This window comes from Bos javanicus, chromosome 5 (assembly GCF_032452875.1).
Source record: "Bos javanicus breed banteng chromosome 5, ARS-OSU_banteng_1.0, whole genome shotgun sequence".
Taxonomy (NCBI): Eukaryota; Metazoa; Chordata; class Mammalia; order Artiodactyla; family Bovidae; genus Bos; species Bos javanicus.
In genome coordinates, this window is record NC_083872.1 from 102,405,992 (window position 1) to 102,429,932 (window position 23,941).

The following is a 23,941-nucleotide window of genomic DNA, read 5'->3' on the forward strand; positions in this document are numbered from 1 at the left end:
TCTTTTTTCTGAAAAGACTATTCCCCACTGCAGTGCCACCTTTGTGATAAGCCAAAGGGCACACATGTCTGAATACATTGTTTATACTCTCTATTCTGTTCCACTGTATCCTTTGTCTCTCCTTGCACCTGTACCACATTTTCTTAATTATTGTAGTTTTATAGTAAGTCTTGAACCTTCCCTGGTGTCTCAGAGAGTAAAGAATCTTCCTGCAAGGCAGGAGACCTGGATTTGATCCCTGGGTTGGGAAGATCTCCTGGAGAAGGGCATGAGAATCCACTCCAGTATTCTTGCCTGGAGAATCCCTGTGGACAGAGGAGCCTGGCGTGCTATAGTCTATTGGGTCACAAAGAGTTGGACATGACTGATTGACTAAGCACACATAGTAAGTCTGGGTAACTTAAATTTAAAGAAGTTATGTTGTTGCTTTTCTTGCCAACTTCTTTGGTCAATCTTGGTTTTTGTATTTTGTATACATTTTTGAGCTGAAGCTCCAATACTTTGGCCACCTGATGCGAAGAGCTGACTCACTAGAAAAGACCTTGATGCTAGGAAAGACTGAAGGCAGGAGGAGAAGAGGATGACAGAGGATGAGATGGTTGGATGGCATCACTGACTCAGAGGACATGAGTTTGAGCAAGCTCCAGGAGTTGGTGATGGACAGGGAAGCCTGGTGTGCTGCCGTTCTTGGGGTCACAAAGAGTCAGACACGACTAAGTGACTGAACAACAGCAACAGAAATTTGGAATCAGCTTGTCATGTTTCAGACAAACAAAAGCACAAGGGAATTTGATTGAGGTTAGATTTAATCTGTATGTAAATTTGAGAATGACTGACTTTGACAACACTGAGTTTCACAATTCACTGACAAAATATATCCCTTCATTCAGTTAGGTCTTGAATTTCTCTCAGATGTTTTGCACATCTTTAACTAGGTTTTCTCCTAGGCATTTTATGAGTTTGATGTTATTAGTATTTCTTTTAGTGAAGGTTTTCTAGGAATGAATTCTCTCTGAACTTTACCTGGATACCCCAAATATTAGATTAGTATTTTGCTTTAATCCTTCTTTCTTTCTTTTCTCTCTCTCTCTTGCTCTAGCTTTCCCTTTCTCTCCTTATTTGTTCCCCTCCTGCCCTGTTTTTCCCTGAGTATGTACAATCTTTCTAGATTAGGTTGCAGACATGATGCTCCTTTATCCCTCCCTCCCAACAACAACAAAAATACTTCTGGGAATTTCCTTACACAACCACAGTTCAGTCAAACCTTTAGAGATGTCAGTCCCAGAGGACATCTAAATGCAACCACATGAGAAACCCCAAAGATAGAACTGCCAAGTTGAGTCTTTCCCAAATTACTGACCCAGGAAATCATGAGCAAAGTTAAAAAAAAACAAATTCCTTCAATGACTAAGTTTGTGGGAAAACTGTTATATAGCATTATTAACCAGGCACTTACCATAGGACCAACATTTCTGAATAGAGGAATATTTATCCTCTGATTTTCCATTTTACTATTTCTATTTATGTTGATCTAATGTGCTGATACACTCATTCTCTAGTTCTTAATTTCAGTTGTTAACTTTTTCAGCTGTAAAATTTTCATTTGTTTTTGTTATCATTTCTCTGCCAAGATACACATCGTGTTAATTAATTCTTTGTGCACTTTAATCATGGCTATTTAAATTCTCTGTCAGACTATAAAACTCTTAGAGGAAAACATAGGCAGAACATTCTTTGACGTAAGTTGCAACAAGATCTTTTTTGATCAACCTCCTAAAGAAAATAAAAACAAAAATAAAAAAATTAGGACCTAATTAAACTTAAAAGCTTTTACATATCAAAGGAAACCATAAACAGAACAAAAAGACAACTCTCAGAATGGGAGAAAATATTTGCAAATGAAGCAATTAACAAGGGATTAATCTTCAAAATACACAAACAACTCAATATCAACAAACCAAACAATCCAATGAAAAGATGGGAAAAAGGCCTACATAGATATTTTTTCCAGACATACAGATGGCTAACAAATACATCACTAACTATTAGAGAGATGCAAGTCAAAACTACAGGCAGGTAATACTTCACACCAGTTAGAATGTCTATCATTAAAAAAATCCACAAATAAATGCTGGAGAGGATGTGCAGAAAAAGGAATCCTCCTACATATGAGTATGTAAATTGGTACAACTACTGTGGGTTGCCATGCCCTCCTGAAGGGGACATTCCAACCCAAGGATCAAAGCCAGGTCTCCCACATTGAAGGCGGATTCTTTACTGTCTGAGCCACCAGACTCAGAAGCCCTACACTATTGATACTAAGTACAAAATAGATATTGCTTGGAGAATCCCATAGACATGGAGCCTGATGGGCTACAATCCAGAGTCAGACACTACTGACAGAGTCAGACACTACCGAAGTATCTTAGCATGCATGCACATATACATAGATAAATAATAACTTTTTTATAGCACAGGGAACTCTACTCAGTGTTCTGTGGTGACCTAAATAGGAAGTAAATCCAAGAAAGAGGGGATATGTGTATATATATATATATATATATATATGTATATATATATATATATATGTATATATATATATGCATATACATAGATAGATAGAGATAAATAGATAGATAGATATGAATAGATAGATAGATATATAGATAGAGTTGTTGTTGTTTAGTCACTGAGTTGTGTCTGACTCTTCTGTGACCTCATGGACTGCCATGCTCCTTTGTCCATAGGATTTCTCAGGCAAGAATACTGGAGTGGATTACATTTTTTTCTCCAAAGGCTCTTCCCAACCCAGGGATGGAACCCCAGTCTCCTGTTTGGCAGGCAGATTCTTTACCACTGAGTCACCTGGGAAGCCCATATGTAAATGTATAACTTACTAAATTTGCTGTACAGCAGAAGCTACCACAACATTGTAAAGCAATTATACTCAAAAATTAATAAATAAATAAAACAAATTGTCAGGTAACTTTAAGAGCCAAATACCCTGGGAAATTTTTTAATGTTTCTTTTTGCTCTGGTTTTCCATGAGATCTCTTTTATATAAGTATTTTTAAAATCACAAACATTGTAGATAAATAATTGTACAACTTCTTCAGAAAGGCTTTTGTTTTGCTTCTTCTATTTAGGGGTAGATTAAGCTCAGCATTCAGAAAACGAAGATCATGGCATCTGGTCCCATCACTTCATGGGAAATAGATGTGGAAACAGTGTCAGAGTTTATTTTTGGGGGCTCCAAAAAATAAATCACCAAGACAGATGGTGATTGCAGCCATGAAGTTAAAAGACACTTACTCCTTGGAAGGAGGGTTATGACCAACCTAGATAGCATATTCAAAAGCAGAGACATTACTTTGCCAACAAAGGTTCATCTAGTCAAGGCTATGGTTTTCCCAGTAGTCATGTATGGGTGTGAGAGTTGAACTGTGAAGAAAGCTGAGTGCCAAAGAATTGATGCTTTTGAACTGTGGTGTTGGAGAAGACTCTTGAGAGCCCCTTGGACTGCAAGGAGATCCAACCATCCATTCTAAAGATCAGTTCTGGGTGTTCTTTGGAAGGAATGATGCTAAAGCTGAAACTCCAGTACTTAGGCCACCTCATGTGAAGAGTTGACTCATTGGAAAAGACTCTGATGCTGGGATGGATTGGGGGCAGGAGGAGAAGGGGATGACAGAGGATGAGATGGCTGGATGGCATCACAGACTCGATGGACGTGAGTTTGAGTGAACTCCGGGAGTTGGTGATGGACAGCGAGGCCTGGCGTGCTGCAATTCATGGGGTCGCAAAGAGTTGGACATGACTGAGTGACTGAACTGAACTGAACTGGGCTGAACTGAAGGATAGAACAACTTGTTTAACTCATTCTTAGGGCAAAGCTTGGCTTAAAACAGGAATCGTGCCATTGTCAGGACCAGGGCTCTTCATGGAGAAAGGGAACGTGAAGATTATGGTAACTTTACCAGTATGTTCCAGCTTTCATCTCAGCTCCATCACTAGGTCATTATTTATTTTTTTTCTTTTGAACCTTTTACTTTGTATTGGTGTATAGCCGATTAACAAAGTTGTTATAGTTTCAGGTGAACAGCCAGGGACTCGGCCACACACATACACGTATCCATTTTCCCCCAAACTTCCCTCCCCTCCTAAAAATTATTTAGTTTAACTGACTTTCCTGTTCTTTAACCCTCCAAACCCTCTAATCATCGCTGTTTCTTCAGGAAACCAGACCCAGGTGCTGCTGCCCCACTGCGACCACTTTGTGTCTGAACCAGCAGGATCTGCGGCCTCAGAGGAGAGCACCCCCTACTGCTCAGGTGAGTGTCCCACAGGACAGAAGACCCTTCTCATTCCCCAGGTCAACGCTGCATTGTCCCATTTCTCTCTCCTCAGGTAGCAGACAGCTCCGCCTGGTGAACGGGGGTGGTCCCTGCGCCGGGAGAGTGGAGATCCTTGACCAGGGCTCCTGGGGCACCATCTGTGATGACGGCTGGGACCTGGACGATGCCCGCGTGGTGTGCAGGCAGCTGGGCTGTGGAGAAGCCCTTAATGCCACGGGGTCTGCCCACTTTGGGGCAGGATCAGGGCCCATCTGGCTGGACGACCTGAACTGCGCTGGAAATGAGTCCCAGGTGTGGACGTGCCCTTCCCGGGGCTGGGGGAGGCACGACTGCAGACACAAGGAGGACGCCGGGGTCATCTGCTCAGGTCTGTGCTACACACTGTCCACAGTTTGGGGGAGGGGAGGGCCCAGAAGGACGGGGGTCTGAGCCCTGAGGGAGAGATGCTGAAAGGACCAGAGAAGGAGGCTTCCTCCTGTGAAGCCTGTGTTTCCAACAGAGGTGAAGATGAGGTGCTTTCACTGCCTCCTGCAGCAGCTGAGATTCTGGTCCTTTCTTCTCAGTAGTGTTTCCTGGCAGAGCCTTTTGTCACAGTTTTTCTTGAAATCAGGGCTCACCCTTCTGGTACGTATAGTAGAGAAGTCTTAAAGCCACTGTGCTAGTTTTTGCTTGTTCTATAACAAATTGCTACATTGTTAATGGTTTAAAACAACATATTTATTTCCTTACACTTCTGTAACTTAGATGTCCAGCAGGGATCTCACTGGATTGTGATAAAAGTTTCAGCAGGGCCACATCACTTCTGAGTCTCTGAGAAAGAATCTGTTTCCTGTCTTTTCAAGCTTCTAGAAACCGCCTGCCCTCCTTCACTCATAATCCCATTCTGTTCATCATCAGACCAGCAATGCTCCACCTCTCTAACCATTATCCATATTCACATCTTCTTCTAACCAGAACGAGGAAAAGGATTCCACTTTAAAGGACAGTGAGTCTAAGAATGTGATTAGACCGTGCTCAGGTGGTTAATCTGCCATATTTCAGGTTACTCTTACCATCCCAAGCACCATACCTTAATCATATATGTAAAGTCCCTTTTGCCAGATAAGGAAACATAGACACAGGTTCCATGTAGACATCTGTGGGTCCATTATTCCATCTGCCTCCACACTGTCCACATCACACCCCTTTCATACACTCTTTTAGATGTTTTGTCAGGAAGCAGGAGTCAGCTCCCTCTCCCTGCAGGTGTCCAGGTTGGTCTTCCTCTCAGTTCATATCCACTACATCATGGTGGTAGAAATATTTAGAAAGACAGACACAAATGGACAAAGTCAGGTGAAAAGGAGACAAGTTTCACTCTGGTCATCTAATGGATTTGCTTCCTCAGCTGGGTCACAGATGAATGTTCACAATTTTGGGGAGAGAGGAAAACCCAGAGCACTGAGTGGGGTGCTCACTGTGTCCTGTCTCCTCTCTTTCAATCTTAGAGTTCCTGGCCCTCAGGATGGTGAGCGAGGACCAGCAGTGTGCTGGGTGGCTGGAAGTTTTCTACAACGGGACGTGGGGCAGTGTCTGCCGCAGCCCCATGGATGATGTCACCGTGTCCATCATCTGCAGACAGCTTGGCTGTGGGGACAGTGGAAGTCTCAACACCTCTGTTGGTCTCAGGGAAGGTTCTAGACCCCAGTGGGTAGATTTAATTCGGTGTCGGAAAACGGATGCCTCTCTCTGGCAGTGTCCTTCTGGCCCATGGAAATACAGTTCATGCTCTCCAAAGGAGGAAGCCTACATCTCATGTGAAGGTGACTTATGTCTGTTTCTGTGTCTTTCCCAACCCTGTAGGATGTTGTTAGTGAGATTTGATATTTTAAAATCTAAGTGATGGGTTTAAATTGAGTTTATAAAATGAAGTCTGGATGGAGCTAATTTAATCTACATTTTCTAAACTTGCTTTATTAAAATTTTTTAATTTATATAATTGATACATTATATATTTTTTGCTGTGTACAACACAATGCTTATATATTTGTGTGTATTGATAAATGATCACTACATTAAGTCTAGTTATATCTATATATATGGCTCCATATATATAGATCCATGCAGTTACTGCTAAGTCACTTCAGTCATGTCCGACTCTGTGCGACCCCATAGACGGCAGCCGATCAGGCTCCCCCGTCCCTGGGATTCTCCAGGCAAGAACACTGGAATGGGTTGCCATTTCCTTCTCCAATGCATGAAAGCAAAAAGTGAAAGTGAAGTCGCTCAGTCGTGTCTGACCCTCAGGGACCCCATGGACTGCAGCTTAGCAGGCTCCTCCATCCATGGGATTTTCCAGGCAAGAGTACTGGAGTGGGTTGCCATTGCCTTCTCCATATAGATCCATATATATAGTTAAAATCTTTTCTTACATGATGAGAATGTTTAAGATGTATTTTCTTGCCCTCTTTCAAATAGACAATACAGTATTCACCATGCTGTATGTTATATCTCTTCACCTATTAATTTTATAATTCAAATTTATACCTTTTGATTACCTTGGCCCACACCAAATCCCCCACCTCTGGCAGCAACCAACTACTCAGCATCTCTGAACTTGCTTTTTTAAAAATATGACACATATAAATGAGATTATATGGTATTTTTCTTTCTCTGTCTGATTTGTTTCACTTAACATAATGCCCTCAAATTCCATCCATGTTGTTGAAACTGGCAAGATTTTCTTCTTTTTTATGGGTGGGTATAAGTCTATACTACATTTTCTTTATCCATTCATCAGTGAAGACTTACATTGTTTGACTAATATATATTGTTATAAAATACTAAAAGGTAATACTGTTAAAGTGCTGCAGTCAATATGTCAGCAAATTTGGAAAATTCATCAGTGGCCACAAGACTGGAGAAGGTCAGTTTTCATTTCAATCTCAAAGAAGGCCAATGCCAATGAATGGTCAACTACCTCACAATTGTGCTCATTTCACATGCTAGCAAGGTTATGCTCAAAGTCTTTTAAGCTAGGCTTCAGCAGTAAGTGAACTGAGAACTTCCGAGATATACAAGCTGGGTTTAAAAAAGGCAGAGAAACCAGAGATCAAATTGCCAACATTTGTTGGATCATAGAGTAAGCCAGAGAATTCCAGAAAAACATCTGCTTCATTGACTACATAAAGCCTTCGGCCATGTGGACCACAATGAACTGTGGAAAATTCTTAAAGAGATGAGAATACCAGGGCACCTTACCTGCCTCCTGAGAAACCTGTATGCAGATCAAAAAGCAGCAGCTGGACCTGGACATGAAACAACCGACTGGTTCCAAATTGTGAAAATAGTTCATCAAGGCTATATATTGTCACCCTGTTTATTTAACTTATATGCAGAGAACATCATAGGAAATGCCAGGCTGGATGAATCACAAGCTGGAATCAAGATTGCTGTGAGAAATATCAACAACCTCAGATACACAGATGATACCACTCTAATGGCAGAAAGTGAAGAGGAACTAAAAAGCCTCTCATTGAGGGTGAAAGAGGAGAGTGAAAAAGCTGGCTTACAGCTCAACATTCTAAAACCTAAGATCATCAGCACTTCATGGCAAATAAAAGGGGAGAAAGTGGAAACAGTGACAGATTTTCTTTTCTTGGACTCCCAAATCACTGCTGATGGTGACTACAGCCATGAGATTAAAAGAGGCTTGCTCCTCTGTGACAAACCTAGACAGTGTATTAAAAAGCAGAGACATCACCATATGACAAAGGTCCATATGGTCAAAGCTATATTTTTTCCAGTAGTCAAATCTGGACGTGAGAGCCGGGTTATAGAAGAAGCTAAAAAGAGTTGATTCTTTTGAACTGTGGTACTTGGATGCCACAATTGAATTGAGAGTCCTTTGGACAGCAAGGAGATCAAACCAATCAATCCTAAAGGAAATCAACCCTGAATAGTCATTGGAAGGACTGATGCTGAAGCTGAAGCTCCAATACTTTGGCCATGTGATGAGAAGAGCTGACTCATTGGAAAAGACCCGGATGCTGGGAAAGATTGAAGGCAAAAGAAGAAGGGGGCCACAGAGGATGAGATAATTAGATAGCATCACCAGTTCAGTGGACATGAATTTGAGCAAACTTTGGGAGTTAGTGAAGGACAGAGGAGCCTGGCATGCTGCAGTCCATGGGGTTGCAAAGAGTCAGACACAACCTAGCAACTGAACATATGTTGCTGCAATGAACATTGGGTTTTCAAGTTAGTGTTTTTGTTTTCTTCAGATAAATACCCCAAAGTGAAATTCCTAAATCATATGGCAGTTCTATTTTTAATTTTTGATGCACCTCAATACTGCTTCCATAGGGGCTGCATCAACTTACATTCCCTCTAACTTTGCAAAAACTTTCCTGTCTCTTCACATTCTCCAAAACTCCTGTTCTTTCTTCTTTTTGATAAAAGCCTTTATAGAGGATATGAGGTCATACCTCATTGTGGTTTTGATTTGTATTTTCTGATGATTAATAATGTTGAGCACGTTTTCATGTACCTATTGGCAAGTTGTATGTATTATTTTAAAAATATCTATTCATGTTCTCTGTCCATTAAAAAAACTCAGACTGTTTGTTTTTTGCTGCTGAGTTGTATGAGTTCCTTGTGTATTTTGGATAATAATCCTTACCGGAACTATAATATGCAAATATTTTCTCCAATTCCATAGGTTGCTTTTTCACTTTGTTGATGGTTTCCTTAATTGGGCAGAAGCTTTTTAGCCTTATGTCATCACAACTGCTTGTTTTTACTCTTGTTCCCTTTGCTTTTGGTGTCAGATCCAAAAAATCATCACAAAGACTGGTGTTGAGGATTTTATGTTTTTTCCTGTAGAAATTTTATGTCTTCAGGACTTGTGATCAAGTCTTTAATCTATTTTGAGTTAATTTTTGTGAATGGTGTAAGATAGTGGTCCAGTTTCATTTTTTGCATGTGGCTGTCCAGTGTTCCCAATGCCATTTCCTGAAAAAACTGTCCTTTTCCCACTGTATATTCTTGGCTTCTTTGTAAAAAATTAATTGACCATAGAAATGTGGGTTTATTTATGGACTCTCTGTTCTGTTCCATTGATCTCTGTGTTCATTTTTATACCAATGACATACTGTTTTGATTAATATAGCTTTGTAATATAGTTTGAAATCAGGAAGCACGACACCTCTAGCTTTGTTATTCTTTCTCAAGATTGCTTTGGTATTGAGCGACTTTTGTGGTTCCATGCAAATTTTAGGATCGTTTCTTCTGTATCTGTGAAAATTTCCATTGGAATTTTGATAAGGATTGTGGTGAATCTGTAGATGCTTTCGGTAGTATGGCCATATTAATAATATTAGATCTTCCAATCCATGAGTACAGAATATCTTTCCATTTATTTGAGTCATCTTCAGTATCTTTCATCAATGTGTTTATAGTTTTCAGTGTACAGCTCTTTCACCTCCTTGGTTAAATTTATTCCTAGATATTTTATTCATTTTCATGCAAATAAGTAGAATTATTTTCTCAGTTTCTCTTATAGCAATTTGTTGTTAATGTAAAGAAATGTATATGATTTTTGTATACAGATTTTTCTTCTACAACTTTACTAAGTGTATTAGTTCTCATTTTGCTGAAATCTTTAGTGTTTTCTACATATAATATCATGTAACGGGGGTTCTTTCCTCATGACTCTGATGGTAAAGAATCTGTCTGCAATGCAAGAGACCCAGGTTCAGTCCCTGGGTCAGGAAGATCCCCTGGAGGAGGGAATGGCAACCCACTCCAGTATTCTTGCCTGGAGAATCCCAATGGACAGAGGAGCCTGGCAGACTGCAGTCCTTGGGGTTGTGAAGAGTCAGAAATGACTGAGTGACTAACACTTTCACTTTTCAATCTGCAAATAGTGTCAGTTTTGCCTCTTCCTTCCAGATTTGGATATCTTGATTTTCTTTTTATTGCCTGATGGATCTGGATAGGACTACCAAAACTAAGTTGAGTTAAAAGTGGTGAGAGTAGACATTTTTGTCTTGTGTCTGATTTCAGAGGAAAAGTGTTTGGTTTTTTACAGTCAAGTATGATGTTAGCTGTGTACTTTTCATATGGCCTTAATTATGTTGAGATGCAATCCTTTTCTATACCTACTTTGTAAAAGAGTTTTTACTGTAAGTGGATGTTGAATTTGTCAAACACTTTTTCTGCATCCTTTGAGGATATGATTTTTACCTTCATTTTGTTTATTTGGTGTATCACATTGATTAATTTGTGAATGTTGAACTATCCTTGTATCCTTGGAACAAATATCACTTGATCATGGTGTATGATTCTTGTAGTGTATTGTCAAATTCAGTTTTCTAATATTTTGTTGACAATTTTTGCACCTGTACTTATCAGAGTATTAGCCCATAATTTTCTTTTCTCATGGTGTCCTTATCTGGCTTTGGTATCAGACTGATGTTGGCTTCATAAAATGAATTTGGAAGTGATCTTTTCTTCTGTTTTTGGAAGAGTTGGAGAAGGCTCCACCACTAAATACTGTCACACTGGGAACTGAGATTTCAGCAGTAAATTTTGAATGAAATAAATAAATGTTGGTGAAGGTGACAAATAGTTAAACCATAGCAACTTATTCCCTCAACATTTCTCTCTGTGTTTCTTTTTCTCCTTCCCTCCCCCTCCACATACACAAACACACACACCCCATTCAGGTACACGGTATGCTGGATGTTGCCTGAAACCCATAGCTAAGAGAATGTGGGATCAGATACTTCAAAATCAGAAGCTCACTCCCTTCCTTGCCTCTCTTTGCTAATCTCTTTGTCTTTTTCATTTGAAGGCCAGATCAGATAAGATCAGATCAGTCACTTAGTCATGGGATCTTTGCGATCCCATGAATTGCAGCATGCCAGACCTCCCTGTCCATCACCAACTCCCAGAGTGCACTCAGAATCACGTCCATTGAGTCAGTGATGCTATCCAGCCATCTCATCCTCTGTCGTCCCCTTCTCCTCCTGCGCCCATACCTCCCAGCATCAGAGTCTTCTCCAATGAGTCAACTCTTTGCATGAGGTGGCCAAAGTACTGGAGTTTCAGCTTCAGCATCATTCCCTCCAAAGAAATCCCAGGGCTGATCTCCTTCAGAATGGACTGGTTGGATCTCTTTGCAGTCCAAGGGACTCTCAAGAGTCTTCTCCAACACCACAGTTCAAAAGCATCAATTCTTCAGTGCTCAGCCTTCTTCACAATCCAACTCTCACATCCATACATGACCACAGGAGAAACCATAGCCTTGACTAGATGGACCTTTGTTGGCAAAGTAATGTCTCTGCTTTTGAATATGCTATCTAGGTTGGTCATAACTTTCCTTCCAAGGAGTAAGCATCTTTTAATTTCATGGCTGCAGTCACCATCTGTAGTGATTTTGGAGCCCAGAAAAATAAAGTCTGACACTGTTTCCACTGTTTCTCCATCTATTTCCCATGAAGTGGTGGGACCAGATGCCATGATCTTCATTTTCTGAATGTTGAGCTTTAGGCCAACTTTTTCACTATCCACTTTCACTTTCATCAAGAGGCTTTTGAGTTCCTCTTCACTTTCTGCCATAAGGGTGGTGTCATCTGCATATCTGAGGTTATTGATATTTTTCCCGGCAATCTTGATTCCAGTTTGTGTTTCTTCCAGTCCAGCGTTTCTCATGATGTACTCTGCATATAAGTTAAATAAACAGGGTGACAATATAGAGCCTTGATGAACTCCTTTTCCCAATTTGGAACCAGTCTGTTGTTCCATGTCCAGTTCTAATTGTTGCTTCCTGACCTGCATACAAATTTCTCAAGAGGCAGATCAGGTGGTCTGGTATTCCCATCTCTTTCAGAATTTTCCACAGTTTATTGTGATCCACACAGTCAAAGGTTTTGGCGTAGTCAATAAAACAGAAATAGATGTTTTTCTGGAACTCTCTTGTTTTTTCCATGATCCAGCGGATATTGGCAATTAGATCTCTGGTTCCTCTGCTAAAACCAGCTTGAACATCAGGAAGTTCATGGTTCACATATTGCTGAAGCCTGGCTTGGAGAATTTTAAGCATTACTTTACTAGCGTGTGAGATGAGTGCAGTTGTGTGGTAGTTTGAGCATTCTTTGGCATTGCCTTTCTTTGGGATTGGAATGAAAACTGACCTTTTCCAGTCCTGTGGTCACTGCTGAGTTTTCCAAATTTGCTGGCATATTGAGTGCAGCACTTTCACAGCATCATCTTTCAGGATTTGAAAGAACTCAACTGGTATTCCATCACCTCCACTAGCTTTGTTTGTAGTGATGCTTTCTAAGGCCCACTTGACTTCACATTCCAGGATGTCTGGCTCTAGGTCAGTGATCACACCATAGTGATTATCTGGATCATGAAGATCTTCTGTGTGTTCTTGCCATCTCTTCTTAATATCTTCTGCTTCTGTTAGGTCCATACCATTTCTGTCCTTTATCGAGCTCATCTTTGCATGAAATGTTCCTTTTATATCTCTGATTTTCTTAGAGAGATCCCTAGTCTTTCCCATTCTGTTGTTTTCCTCTATTTCTTTGCATTGATCGCTGAAGAAGGCTTTCTTATCTCTACTCGCTATTCTTTGGAACTCTGCATTCAGATGTTTATATCTTTCCTTTTCTCCTTTGCTTTTTGCTTTTCTTCTTTTCACAGCTATTTGTAAGGCCTCCCCAGACAGCCATTTTGCTTTTTTGCATTTCTTTTCTATGGGAATGGTCTTGATCCCTGTCTCCTGTACAATGTCACGATCCTCATTCCATAGTTCATCAGGCACTCTATGTATCAGATCTAGGCCCTTAAATCTATTTCTCACTTCCACTGTATAATCATAAGGGATTTGATTTAGGTCATACCTGAATGATCTAGTGGTTTTCCCTACTTTCTTCAATTTACGTCTGAATTTGGCAATAAGGAGTTCATGGTCTGAGCCACAGTCAGCTTCTGGTCTTGTTTTTGCTGACTGTATAGGGCTTCTCCATCTTTAGCTGCAAAGAATATAATCAATCTGATTTCAGTGTTGACCATCTGGTCATGTCCATGTATAGAGTCTTCTCTTGTGTTGTTGGAAGAGGGTGTTTGCTATGACCAGTGCATTTTCTTGGCAAAACTCTATTAGTCTTTGCCCTGCTTCATTCCGTATTCCAAGGCCAAATTTGCCTGTTACTCTAGGTGTTTCTTGACTTCCTACTTTTGCATTCCAGTCCCCTATAATGAAAAGGACATCTTTTTTGGGTGTTAGTTCTAAAAGGTCTTGTAGGTCTTCATAGCATCATTCAACTTCAGCTTCGTCGGCATTACTGGTTGGGGCATAGACTTGGATTACTGTGATATTGAATGGTTTGCCTTGGAAACGAACAGAGATCATTCTGTCGTTTTTGAGATTGCATCCAAGTACTGTATTTCAGACTCTTTTGTTGACCATGATGGCCACTCCATTTCTTCTGAGGGATTCCTGTGCACAGTAGTAGATATAATGGTCATCTGAGTTAAATTCACCCATTCCAGTCCATTTCATTTGCTGATTCCTAGAATGTTGACATTCACTCTTGCCATCTCTTGTTTGACCACTTCCAATTTGCCTTGCCAAAGAGGCATTAAACTGTAAGACCTTTTAATGATGATATTTTTCCTATAATTAAACCCTATGAATTGAGATGTGGTAAAGTCTCTGACCATGAAAATGAGCAAACTGCTCACAGAGGTCCTGCCATCGTTTTCTCAGAGGTTCTCTGCATAGAGTGGGTAGGAGTTTTGATAGGAAGATCTGGAAAGAGTATATAAATATTGATACTTTATGACAGGTACTATTTACCCTTCTGTTTTTTTGAATTTATATTTCTCTCAGCTTCAATTCTTTTACATATATTTTCAGTCTTTTGTTTATTATTTCTGCATCTTCTCAATACAAATTGTTCTCAGTAGGCGTTTTTTAACCATTGCAAAAATTTCTGGCTTACTCAGTGTGTACATATATGTGTCCATATATCTTCCCAGAATTCTACTAAGTCTTTCCTGTATACTTTCTTTTTAAGAGATTCCTAAGCAACACTACGAGCTTTTCTGGTGGCTCAGACAGCAAAGAAACTGCCTGCAGTGTGGGAGACCTGGGTTTAATCCCTGGGTAGGGAGGATCCAGTGAAGTGAATAGCAATCCACTCCAGTATGTTTGTCTGGAAAATCCTATGGACAGATGAGCCTGGTGGGCTGCAGTCCATAGGGTCACAAAGAGTTGGACATGACTGAGCGACTAACACACACACACACATAACCAACACTACATTGTGGAGCAATTATTTTCCAATTAAAAATAAATTTAGAAAAGAGTTTCCTTTTACAACAGTAGTCTTCACTTGCCCACTTGTCACACTGAATAATAGGTAAGAGTAGTTTATAATCTATCTAATAATTTCCCATTAAAATTATGTACATGAGATTTTGAATATAAATTGACTCTGTGCTTCTGCACTGATTATTTTTAATATGAACTATTATCATAGACTGTTACCATTAATTTATATTTGGTTTACTATTTCACTGATTAGTATGAATTTAAAAAAAGATATTTTATTTCACTGAATTTTATTTGTCCATTCATATAATAAATATTTATCAAGCCCCTATCTAGGTATTTCGAAATAGTTTTCAATAGATATTTGTTGAATGAGTGCATACAATGAGCAGGCACTCTCCTAATAGCAGAAACATGGCACATATAAGATATACAAGGTCCTTCTTCTAATGGAACTTTCATTCAGAGGGGTGTGTGTACATTCGTAGATGTCTGTGTTTATATTTGCTGTGGGGTGTGAAGACTGATAGACAAGTAAATATTTAAAGTAATTTCAGCTGGTGATCAGATGTAGTGAATGTTTCAGCCCAGGAGATAATGAGCCTGTGTTTTCACATGTCATTTGCACTGAGCCATGAATCTTAGATAATCTTATGTGGGGACAAGAACACCCTCAGCTATTCCTGATCCACTGTTTCCCTGTTGTGTGCAGGAAGAAGACCCAAGAGCTGTCCAACTGCTGCCCCCTGCACAGGTATGTCCGCCTGCCCCTCCCCTGTGGCTCCCAGGGCCTCCTTCCTCCCACCAAGGGAGTCACAGGAGGGGCTGTTGCATTTTCAGACAGAGAGAAGCTCCGGCTCAGGGGAGGAGACAACAAGTGTTCAGGACGGGTGGAGGTCTGGCACAGCGGCTCCTGGGGCACTGTGTGCGATGACTCCTGGAGCCTGGCAGAGGCTGAGGTGGTGTGTCAGCAGCTGGGCTGTGGCCAGGCCCTAGAAGCCGTGCGGTCTGCAGCATTTGGCCCTGGAAATGGGAGCATCTGGCTGGATGAGGTGCAGTGTGGGGGCCAGGAGTCCTCCCTGTGGGACTGTGCTGCAGAGCCCTGGGGGCAGAGCAACTGCAAGCACGAGGAGGATGCTGGTGTGAGGTGCTCTGGTGAGTGAGGGGCTCGGGGTCCACCCTGGGTGAGCCAGGGCAGCGCAGGGGCACTGGGGTGGGCCAGGCATGGTGGGGAGTTTGTGTTCAGACATCCCAGGTGCTGGGGCTCTGATCTAGGATGAGGGAGCTGGGAGGACTGGACACTGATATTGTGGAGACTCAGGTCTGATTTCAGGCTCAGGACGGAAAAGGTTTGCCCTGCGTTCTGGCCAATTCTTCTTCTCCACACTACTGTTTTTCTCTTTAGGTGTAAGGACAACAGTGCCCACAACTACAGCAGGTACTGTGATCCATCCACGGGCAGGAGAGAATACTCAAATACTGGAGACCTGTTCTGTGGGCTCTCTGACAACTCAGAAGAGGAAATAGTCTGAGGAGCCGTGGGTATTGGGGAGGAGCCAGGGCATTACACTGGGGAAATCCTCTGCCTTGATGTCCAGGGTCAAATGTTCTCATGCCCGGGGTCCAAGGAAATCTGGTTTCCATGTTGTAGAATCTAAGGATCTCCCACCTGCCCTTGAGTGTTGCTCCTCATCAGAGAGGTGCAAGTCCCTGGACTGTTTGATGCTCTGTCTCCTGAAGCCCAAGGAGAAGGGATGAGCTGGGTCCTCAGAGGCTGTCTCGGGCAGGGCAGCTCCCTGACAATCCCCATCTCTGCCTCAGGGCCACACTGGCCAGGGTGGAGTTGACTTGTCTCAGGATGAGACCCAGGTGAGCCCTGACACTGTCTGAGGCTGAGATGACATTGTCCAGAGCTCCTTAAAATGCTGACACAGAGATTTCTCTGTGCCCAATACTATTTCCAGCCCTTTTTCCTGTTCTCCTTAGGAACCAGAACAACCTCAAATTCTCTCCCTGGCATCTTCTCCCTGCCGGGGATCCTCTGCCTTATCCTGGGGGCTCTTCTCTTCCTGGTCCTCGTCATCCTGGTGACTCAGCTGCTCAGATGGAGAGCAGAGAGCAGAGGTGGGCTGCAGGGGGAATTGGGGATCAGGGAGAGTGTGTGAAGGCAGGAGATGGGGCAGGTGTGAGGAGGGGAACCTGGGCCAGGTACTGTTCTGAGTTGCAGACTCCATGTGCTCCGTGCTGAGCTCTAAGGGCTGAGTAGACAGAGGTTCTTAGGACTGGGTTGTGAACTCTCATAAGTCATGGCCTCTCCTGTGAGACCAGACAGAGTTGGCACTGAGCTGTAATCAGGGTCAGACGAGGGGAGAAGGTGCTGACATGGTGCATGGGGTAGGAGACGATGCTGAGGTCCTGGCAGCCCCCATGTGAGCACCAGGGAGATGAAGGTGGGCTGGCTGGATCAGGGTATCTGGGGAAGCTTCTCTGACCTGCTGGGGAATCTCTCAGCCTTATCCAGCTATGAAGATGCTCTTGCTGAAGCTGTGTATGAGGAGCTCGATTACCTTCTGACACAGAAGGAAGGTCTGGGCAGCCCAGGTGAGTGTCTCTGTCTGCCCTCCTGGGATCTCTGGTTGTCACCACCCACTGGCTGTGCACATCTCAGCATCTACAAACCCCATGTGTGCCCCGGCTCCTCCAAAGAGGCAGGATGGCCTCTCAGAGCCCCGTGACCTCCCAGCCTCTGTCTACACTGCAGAAGCCAGGCCTGTCCCTTCTCAGCCTTAACACAGGTCCCATGGGTGTGGGGAGGGTCATGCTGTGTGTTGTGTGATGTTTGTCTCCACATGAGGCTTCCCGTCAGATTTCTCACTGACTAATCTACTGTATTACACCATGATGGTGAGCACAACAGTGATTACAGATCCACTCCAGGAAATAGAGGTGGACTTGCCTCGGCTGGGCTGTGGGGAGGAGAGTTTCCCTCATCAAGAGGTGATTTAAGGGGAATGGTTTTCCTTTGATGGACCAGAGGCATCCCTTGTGTCCAGATGGGGTTCTTCCTTCTCCTTCTCTGGCTGTTCTGTGATGTGTCACGTTGGGACTGGTCTCTCTGTGTCCAGAATCACAACAGGCACACAATGTTTTTAAAAAATAACATCTGTAAAGCACAATTTGTCAAAGTACTTTAGCAATGCTCAATAGTGGACGAGTTGCTTTGAGATATGTACTTTCCACCAGAAAATATTGAGATAAGTAAAATTGTATTTTGGCTTATGGACATGTAAAAATGAAATATGGTCTTAGAGAAAAAAGTCTGTTGAAACAAGGAGTAACTGGTGCCTCTATTCAGAAACTCAGAAACTCTGGGTCAGAAGGTATCTTAGGTATTCCCCAGACCAACCCACTTACTGCGGTTTCATCCACTCCCTTGTCTGCTCTTGGAACCCCCAGATCAGAGGACTGATGTCCCTGCTGAAAATTACGATGATGCTGAAGAAGTACCAGTGCCTGGAACTCCTTCTGCCTCTCAGGGGAGCGAGGAGGAAGTGCCCCCAGAGAAGGAGGATGGGGTGAGGTCCTCTCAGACAGGTGACTGGGGTCAGTTGATCTCCTGTAATCTTTCTATCTGAAAAGAGTGAATTTGTGCTCCTCAATGCCCAGCCTCCCTAGAGATTCAAAATATAGGTAATCTCATACATTTGGTAGCATCATCTTGACCATATGCCATATTTAATGCTGTCAGACCCCTTGCAAGGAGTGAGAATCACTCTGCTTTTGGCATTTATGTCTCCATAATGTGACATAAACTTATCACTTTGTATGTGATATACTTGCATGAAGATTTATAGATTATGGAATTTCCTGGTGGTCCCGAGGTTAGGATTCTGCACTTTCACTTCTAGGGCCTAGGTTCAACCCTGGTCAAAGAACTAAGATCCCACAAGCATTGTGTCATGGCTGAAAGAGAAACTTATCGATTAATTGAGCATATGTAAAAGAAAGCTAAGTGCTGAAGAATTGATGCTTTTGAACTGTAGTGTTGGAGAAGACTCTTCAGAGACCCTTAGATGGCCAGGAGATCAACCCAGTCAATTTAAAGGAACTCAATCTTGAATATTCATTGGTAGGACTGAGCCAAAGTAGAAGCTCCAATACCTTGGCCACCTGATGCGAAGAACTGACTCTTTAGAAAAGATTGAAGGCAGGAGGAGAAGGAGATGACAGAGGGTGAAATGGTTGGATGGCACCACGGACTTGATGGATATGAGTTTGAGCAAGCTCTGGGTGTTGGTGATAGACAGGGAAGCCTAGTGTGCTGTAGTCCATGGGGTCACAGAGAGTCAGACATGACTGAGTGACTGAACTGAACTAAAGCAAATTCAAAAATGGAACAAGTGTTTTAATAATATCTTTGCATTGTTGCACACATGAAGGCAAACCATTCAATATCACAGTAATCCAGGGCTATGCCAAATCAGTAATGCTGAAGAAGCTGAAGTTGCCGTTCTGTGAAGACCTACATGACCTTTTAGAACTATCACCTAAAAAAGATGTCCTTTTGATTATAAGGGACTGGAATGCAAAAGTAGGAAGTCAAGAGATACCGGGAGTAACAGCCAAATTTGGCCTTGGAGTACAAAATGAGGCAAGGCAAAGGCTAATGGAGTTTTGCCAAGAGAACGCACTGGTCATAACAAACACCCTCTTCCTACAACACAAGAGAGGACTCTACACATGGACATCATCAGATGGTCAGTACCAAAATCAGATTAAGTATATTCTTTGCAGCCAAAGATGGAGACGCTCTGTACTGTCAGCAAAAACAAGACTGGGAGCTGACTGTGGCTCAGATAATGAACTCCTTATTGCCAAATTCAGACTTAAACTGAAGAAAGTAGAGAAACCCACTAGACCATTCAGGTATGACCTAAATCAAATTCCTTATGATTATACAGTACAAGTGACAAATGGATTCAGGGGATTACGTCTGATAGGCAGAGTGCCTGATGAATTATGGATGGAGTTTTGTGACATTGTACAGGAGGCAGGGATCAAGACCATCCAAAGAAAAAGAAATGCAAAAAGGCAAAATGGTTGTCTGAGGAGGCCTTACAAATAGCTGAGTAAAGACGAAAAGTGAAGCCAAAGGAGAAAAGGAAAGAGATATCCATTTGAATACAGTTCCAAAGAATAGCAAGGAGAGATAAGAAAGCCTTCCTCACTGATCAATGCAAAGAAACAGAGGAAAACAATGGAATGGGAGAGACTAGAGATATGGTCAAGACAATTACAGATACCAAGGGAATATTTCATGCAAAGATGGGTACAATAAAGGATAGAAATGTTATGGACCTAACAGAAGCAGAAGATATTAAGAAGAGGTGGCAAGAACACACAGAAGAACTATACAAAAAAATCTTCATGACCGAGATAATCACGATGGTGTGATCACTCACCTAGAGCTAGATATCCTGGAATGTGAAGTCAAGTGGGCCTTAGGAAGCATCAGTAGGAACAAAGCTAGTGGAGGTGATGGAATACCAGTTGAGTTCTTTCAAATCCTAAAAGATGATGCTGTGAAAGTGCTGCACTCAATATGCCAGCAAATTTGGAAAACTTACTGACCACAGGACTGGAAAAGGTCAGTTTTCATTCCAATCCCAAAGAAAGGCAATGCCAAAGAATGTTCAAACTACCACACAATTGCAGTCATCTCACACACTAGCAAAGTAATGCTCAAAATTCTCCAAGCCAGGCTTCAACAGGACATGAACCTTGAAATTCTAGATGTTCACCTGGACTTAGAAAAGGCAGAGGAACCAGAGATCAAATTGCCAAAATTCGCTGGATCATCGAAAAAGCAAGAGAGTTCCAGAGAAACATCGATTTCTGCTTTATTAACTATGCCAAAGCCTTTGACTGTGTGTATCACAATAAACTGATATTTCAGTAGCTGCAAGAAGACCCTCATTCTCTAGAAAAGAGTGTTTCTCCATCTGAGGGCCTGTGTAGTTTCTGGGGAGGAGATTTCTGTGGCTGCACCTGTGATACTATTTGTGGACATTTGAGAACAGGAGTCAAGTCAACTAAGAGCAGACATGGGTTGTGAGTGAGGAATTCTAATTTTTCCTGTTTCCAGTCTCCCTCTTATTGTGAATTTGCATTTATCACCTGTGAAAGGAGAACATTTAAATTCCTTTTCATAATTCTTACTGTTGCTGGGCATCTCCTTGATATTGTGTTGCCTGGAAGCAGGTCTCCCAGAGCTCCTGAGCACGGATCTCCTGTGATGCAGGATTTCCCCATGCACTGAGGCCCAGGAGACCACATGCACTGGATCTGAGAGGACAGCTGGGATCCATCCTCACTGGAACTCATGTGAAATAGCCTGAGCCTCCCTCCCCACACCTGGGTCCCAGGGATGCTTTGTCATAAGCACTTGCTTGACTCCCTTCCACCAGAGGGTTCTGTCCCATCCTCGTGTCTCAGTTCTAATCAAACTTCTCTTTTCTACCTCAGGCTCTTATCTGAACTTCTCCAGAGAAGCAGCTGATCCTGGGCAAGGAGAAGAGAGCCTCTGGCTGCTCCAGGGGAAAAAAGAGGTGCTGGGTACGATGATGTTGAACTCAGTGCCCTGGGAACACCCCCAGTGACTTTTTCGTGATGTTGTATTAAATATAAGATGAAGCCTCAGATATTTTAATTGTCTGTATTTCAATAGAGTAGTGCTGACCTGTAATTGTGTCATATGAAAATTGCTCAAAATGAAATATTCTGAATAAATTAACTTTTTGCTGTGCTGTTAACTTAGCAAGCTCCATGTCAAACGCTTTTAGAGGATTGGTCCTCAAATGCCATCTTTCTCAAAGGAAATGCAAGTGAGTGAGCTGACCTGCTTTCTCACCTGTCTTAGAGGCTAATGAGGGCATTAGCACTCACAAGTGCTCCAGGTCACTCTTATTTAGAAAAGGATGTAAACTTGGTCTATATTCACATACTCCTTCCTAACAAGATGAACTCATGGGGAAAAAAAAAAAACACACAATTCTAAACACCTCTGAGATGTCACATCACCACTTTGTAACTTGTTCTTGGACACCAGACTGGGTGTGAGTTTCAAAGTGGAAGGTTGGCTGGTGGAAGAGAATGAATACAGCTTTCCTTATCCTGCCTCAATACTCACAAGCCAATTAAAAATCTAACTGAACATAACTACCTCTTCCTTTTTCATCTCTCATTTATTCCTTTGGTGGATCCAGACACCTCTTTGCACATATCCCATGTCTGTTTGATTATCCAATCCTTATAAATCCATTCTTTCTTCTCCATCTCGTCTTACTATTTCTTTAGGATGCTGCTATTTCTTCTCTCTCCAAGGATCTCTCCTTCTAAGTGAATTATATCAATTCATATATGTCTTCAAGTTGATGGAAGGCAAATTGGTGCTCACCCACACCCTGTATTCAGATGGGACAAGAGGGCAAGAAAGTGGAGACCTAGGCAGAGGGGATCCAGAAGAATGGATATAGATAGAAAGATCAGGAACATTTGGCTATTTATGTTTCAGAGATATGGATGGAAGCATCTGACATGACTGATCTCTTAGAGGAAGGATTTCAGACCAAGGGGATTCTTTGAAAACATCAATTTTTCAGATGTTTCAAGATTGCTTAAACAGTGTCAGACTTTATTTTTTTTTTTTTGGCTCCTAAATCACTGCAGATGGTGATTGCAGCCATGAAATTAAAAGACGCTTAATCCTTGGAAGGAAGGTTATGACCAACCTGGATAGCATATTCAAAAGCAGAGATATTACTTTGCCAACAAAGGTCCATCTAGTCAAGGCTATGGTTTTTCTAGTGGTCGTGTATGGATGTGAGAGTTGGACTGTGAAGAAAGCTGAGGGCTGAAGAATTGATGCTTTTGAACTGTGGAGTTGGAGAAGACTCTTGAGAGTCCCTTGGACTGCAAGGAGATCCAACTAGTCCATCCTAAAGGAGATCAGTCCTGGGTGTTCATTGGAGGGACTGATGCTGAAGCTGAAACTCCAATATTTTGGCCACTTCATGCGAAGGGTTGACTCACTGGAAAAGTCCCTGATGCTGGGAATGATTGGGGGCAGGAGGAGAAGGGGACAAAAGAGGGTGAGATGGCTTGATGACATCACCGACTCGATGGACATGAGTTTGGGTGAACTTCAGGAACTGGTGATGGACAGGGAGGCCTGGCGTGCTGATTCATGGGGTCACAAAGAGTGGGACACGACTGAGTGACTGAACTGAACTGAATTGAAAATGTAATTGTGATCCTGCTGTGACGCCTCAGTGTAGAGAGCTGTCATGAAGAAGTGACAAAGTAAAGATTACGTTTACACAGCACTACCCCTGCAACCCTCCCTACCCCCCACTCCCACCCCCAGCCAATTCCATTGTGGACATGTGGAGAAGCTGCTGAACTAATATAAAACCTGAAAGTGCTGGCCTTGTTGTGAGCTGGACCCACCCAGTTACTTGGTTGACGACTCTGGATGGTTTCTAGGGGTCCAACCTACACTCACACTTGCAGTCTTCATAGTTCTAGGCTGTGCTTGGGGATGGGAAGATGCCCAGGGCTTCTTCCAGGGCAGCTCACATGGCTATTCACTTGGAAAGTGATGAAATAGATGACATATGATGAAATAAGGCACACACACGAAGAAGCTCAGTGAACTCCAAGAAAACACAGATAAACAATGAAATTCAGGAAGACAATATATGAAGAAAATAAGATTAAAAAAAATTTCTCATGATCATTATTATTGTTTTCAATTTTTGTTGCATGAGTCTTTGTTGCTGCACATGGGCTTTCTTCAAATGAAGCAAGCAGGCACTACTCTTCTTTGTGGGCAGCAGGTTTCTCTATGCGTGGGCTTCTCTTATTGTGAACAGGTTCTAGGCACCCAGGCTTCAGGGGTTGCAGCATCGCTTCCTATTTGTGATTTGCGGGTCCTAGAGCTCAGGCTCAGTAATTATTGAGCTAGGGCTCAGTAATTGTTGAGCTAGGGTGTTACTTCACAGAATAAACTCATATTTTTTTTTAACAGAGATAGAAATCATAAAAAAGAACTAAACAGGGAGTTTGCTGATGGTTTAGTGGTTAGGATTTGATGCATTTGCTGCTGTTGTCTGGATTCAGTCCCAGTAGGGGAACTGAGATCCCTTAAGCTTTGCAGTGAGGCAAAGAGAATAACAGAAGGAACAAAACAGAAAAATGA

At 42.2% G+C, this 23,941-nt stretch overlaps 1 protein-coding gene across 1 annotated transcript in view; it reads left to right on the forward strand.

The window, feature by feature from the left end:
• LOC133248186 (antigen WC1.1-like) overlaps positions 1-21,488 on the forward strand; it is a 55,369-nt gene extending 33,881 nt beyond the window's left edge. Inside the window, 11 exon segments of the mRNA XM_061418011.1 lie at positions 4,236-4,331; positions 4,408-4,722; positions 5,843-6,157; positions 15,395-15,436; positions 15,523-15,837; positions 16,088-16,120; positions 16,669-16,806; positions 17,194-17,283; positions 18,139-18,276; positions 21,208-21,285; positions 21,288-21,488. Of these exon segments, the coding sequence (XP_061273995.1) occupies positions 4,236-4,331; positions 4,408-4,722; positions 5,843-6,157; positions 15,395-15,436; positions 15,523-15,837; positions 16,088-16,120; positions 16,669-16,806; positions 17,194-17,283; positions 18,139-18,276; positions 21,208-21,285; positions 21,288-21,352 (1,625 nt within the window). The 3' untranslated portion in view covers positions 21,353-21,488.
• Positions 21,489-23,941: the final 2,453 nt, after the last annotated feature.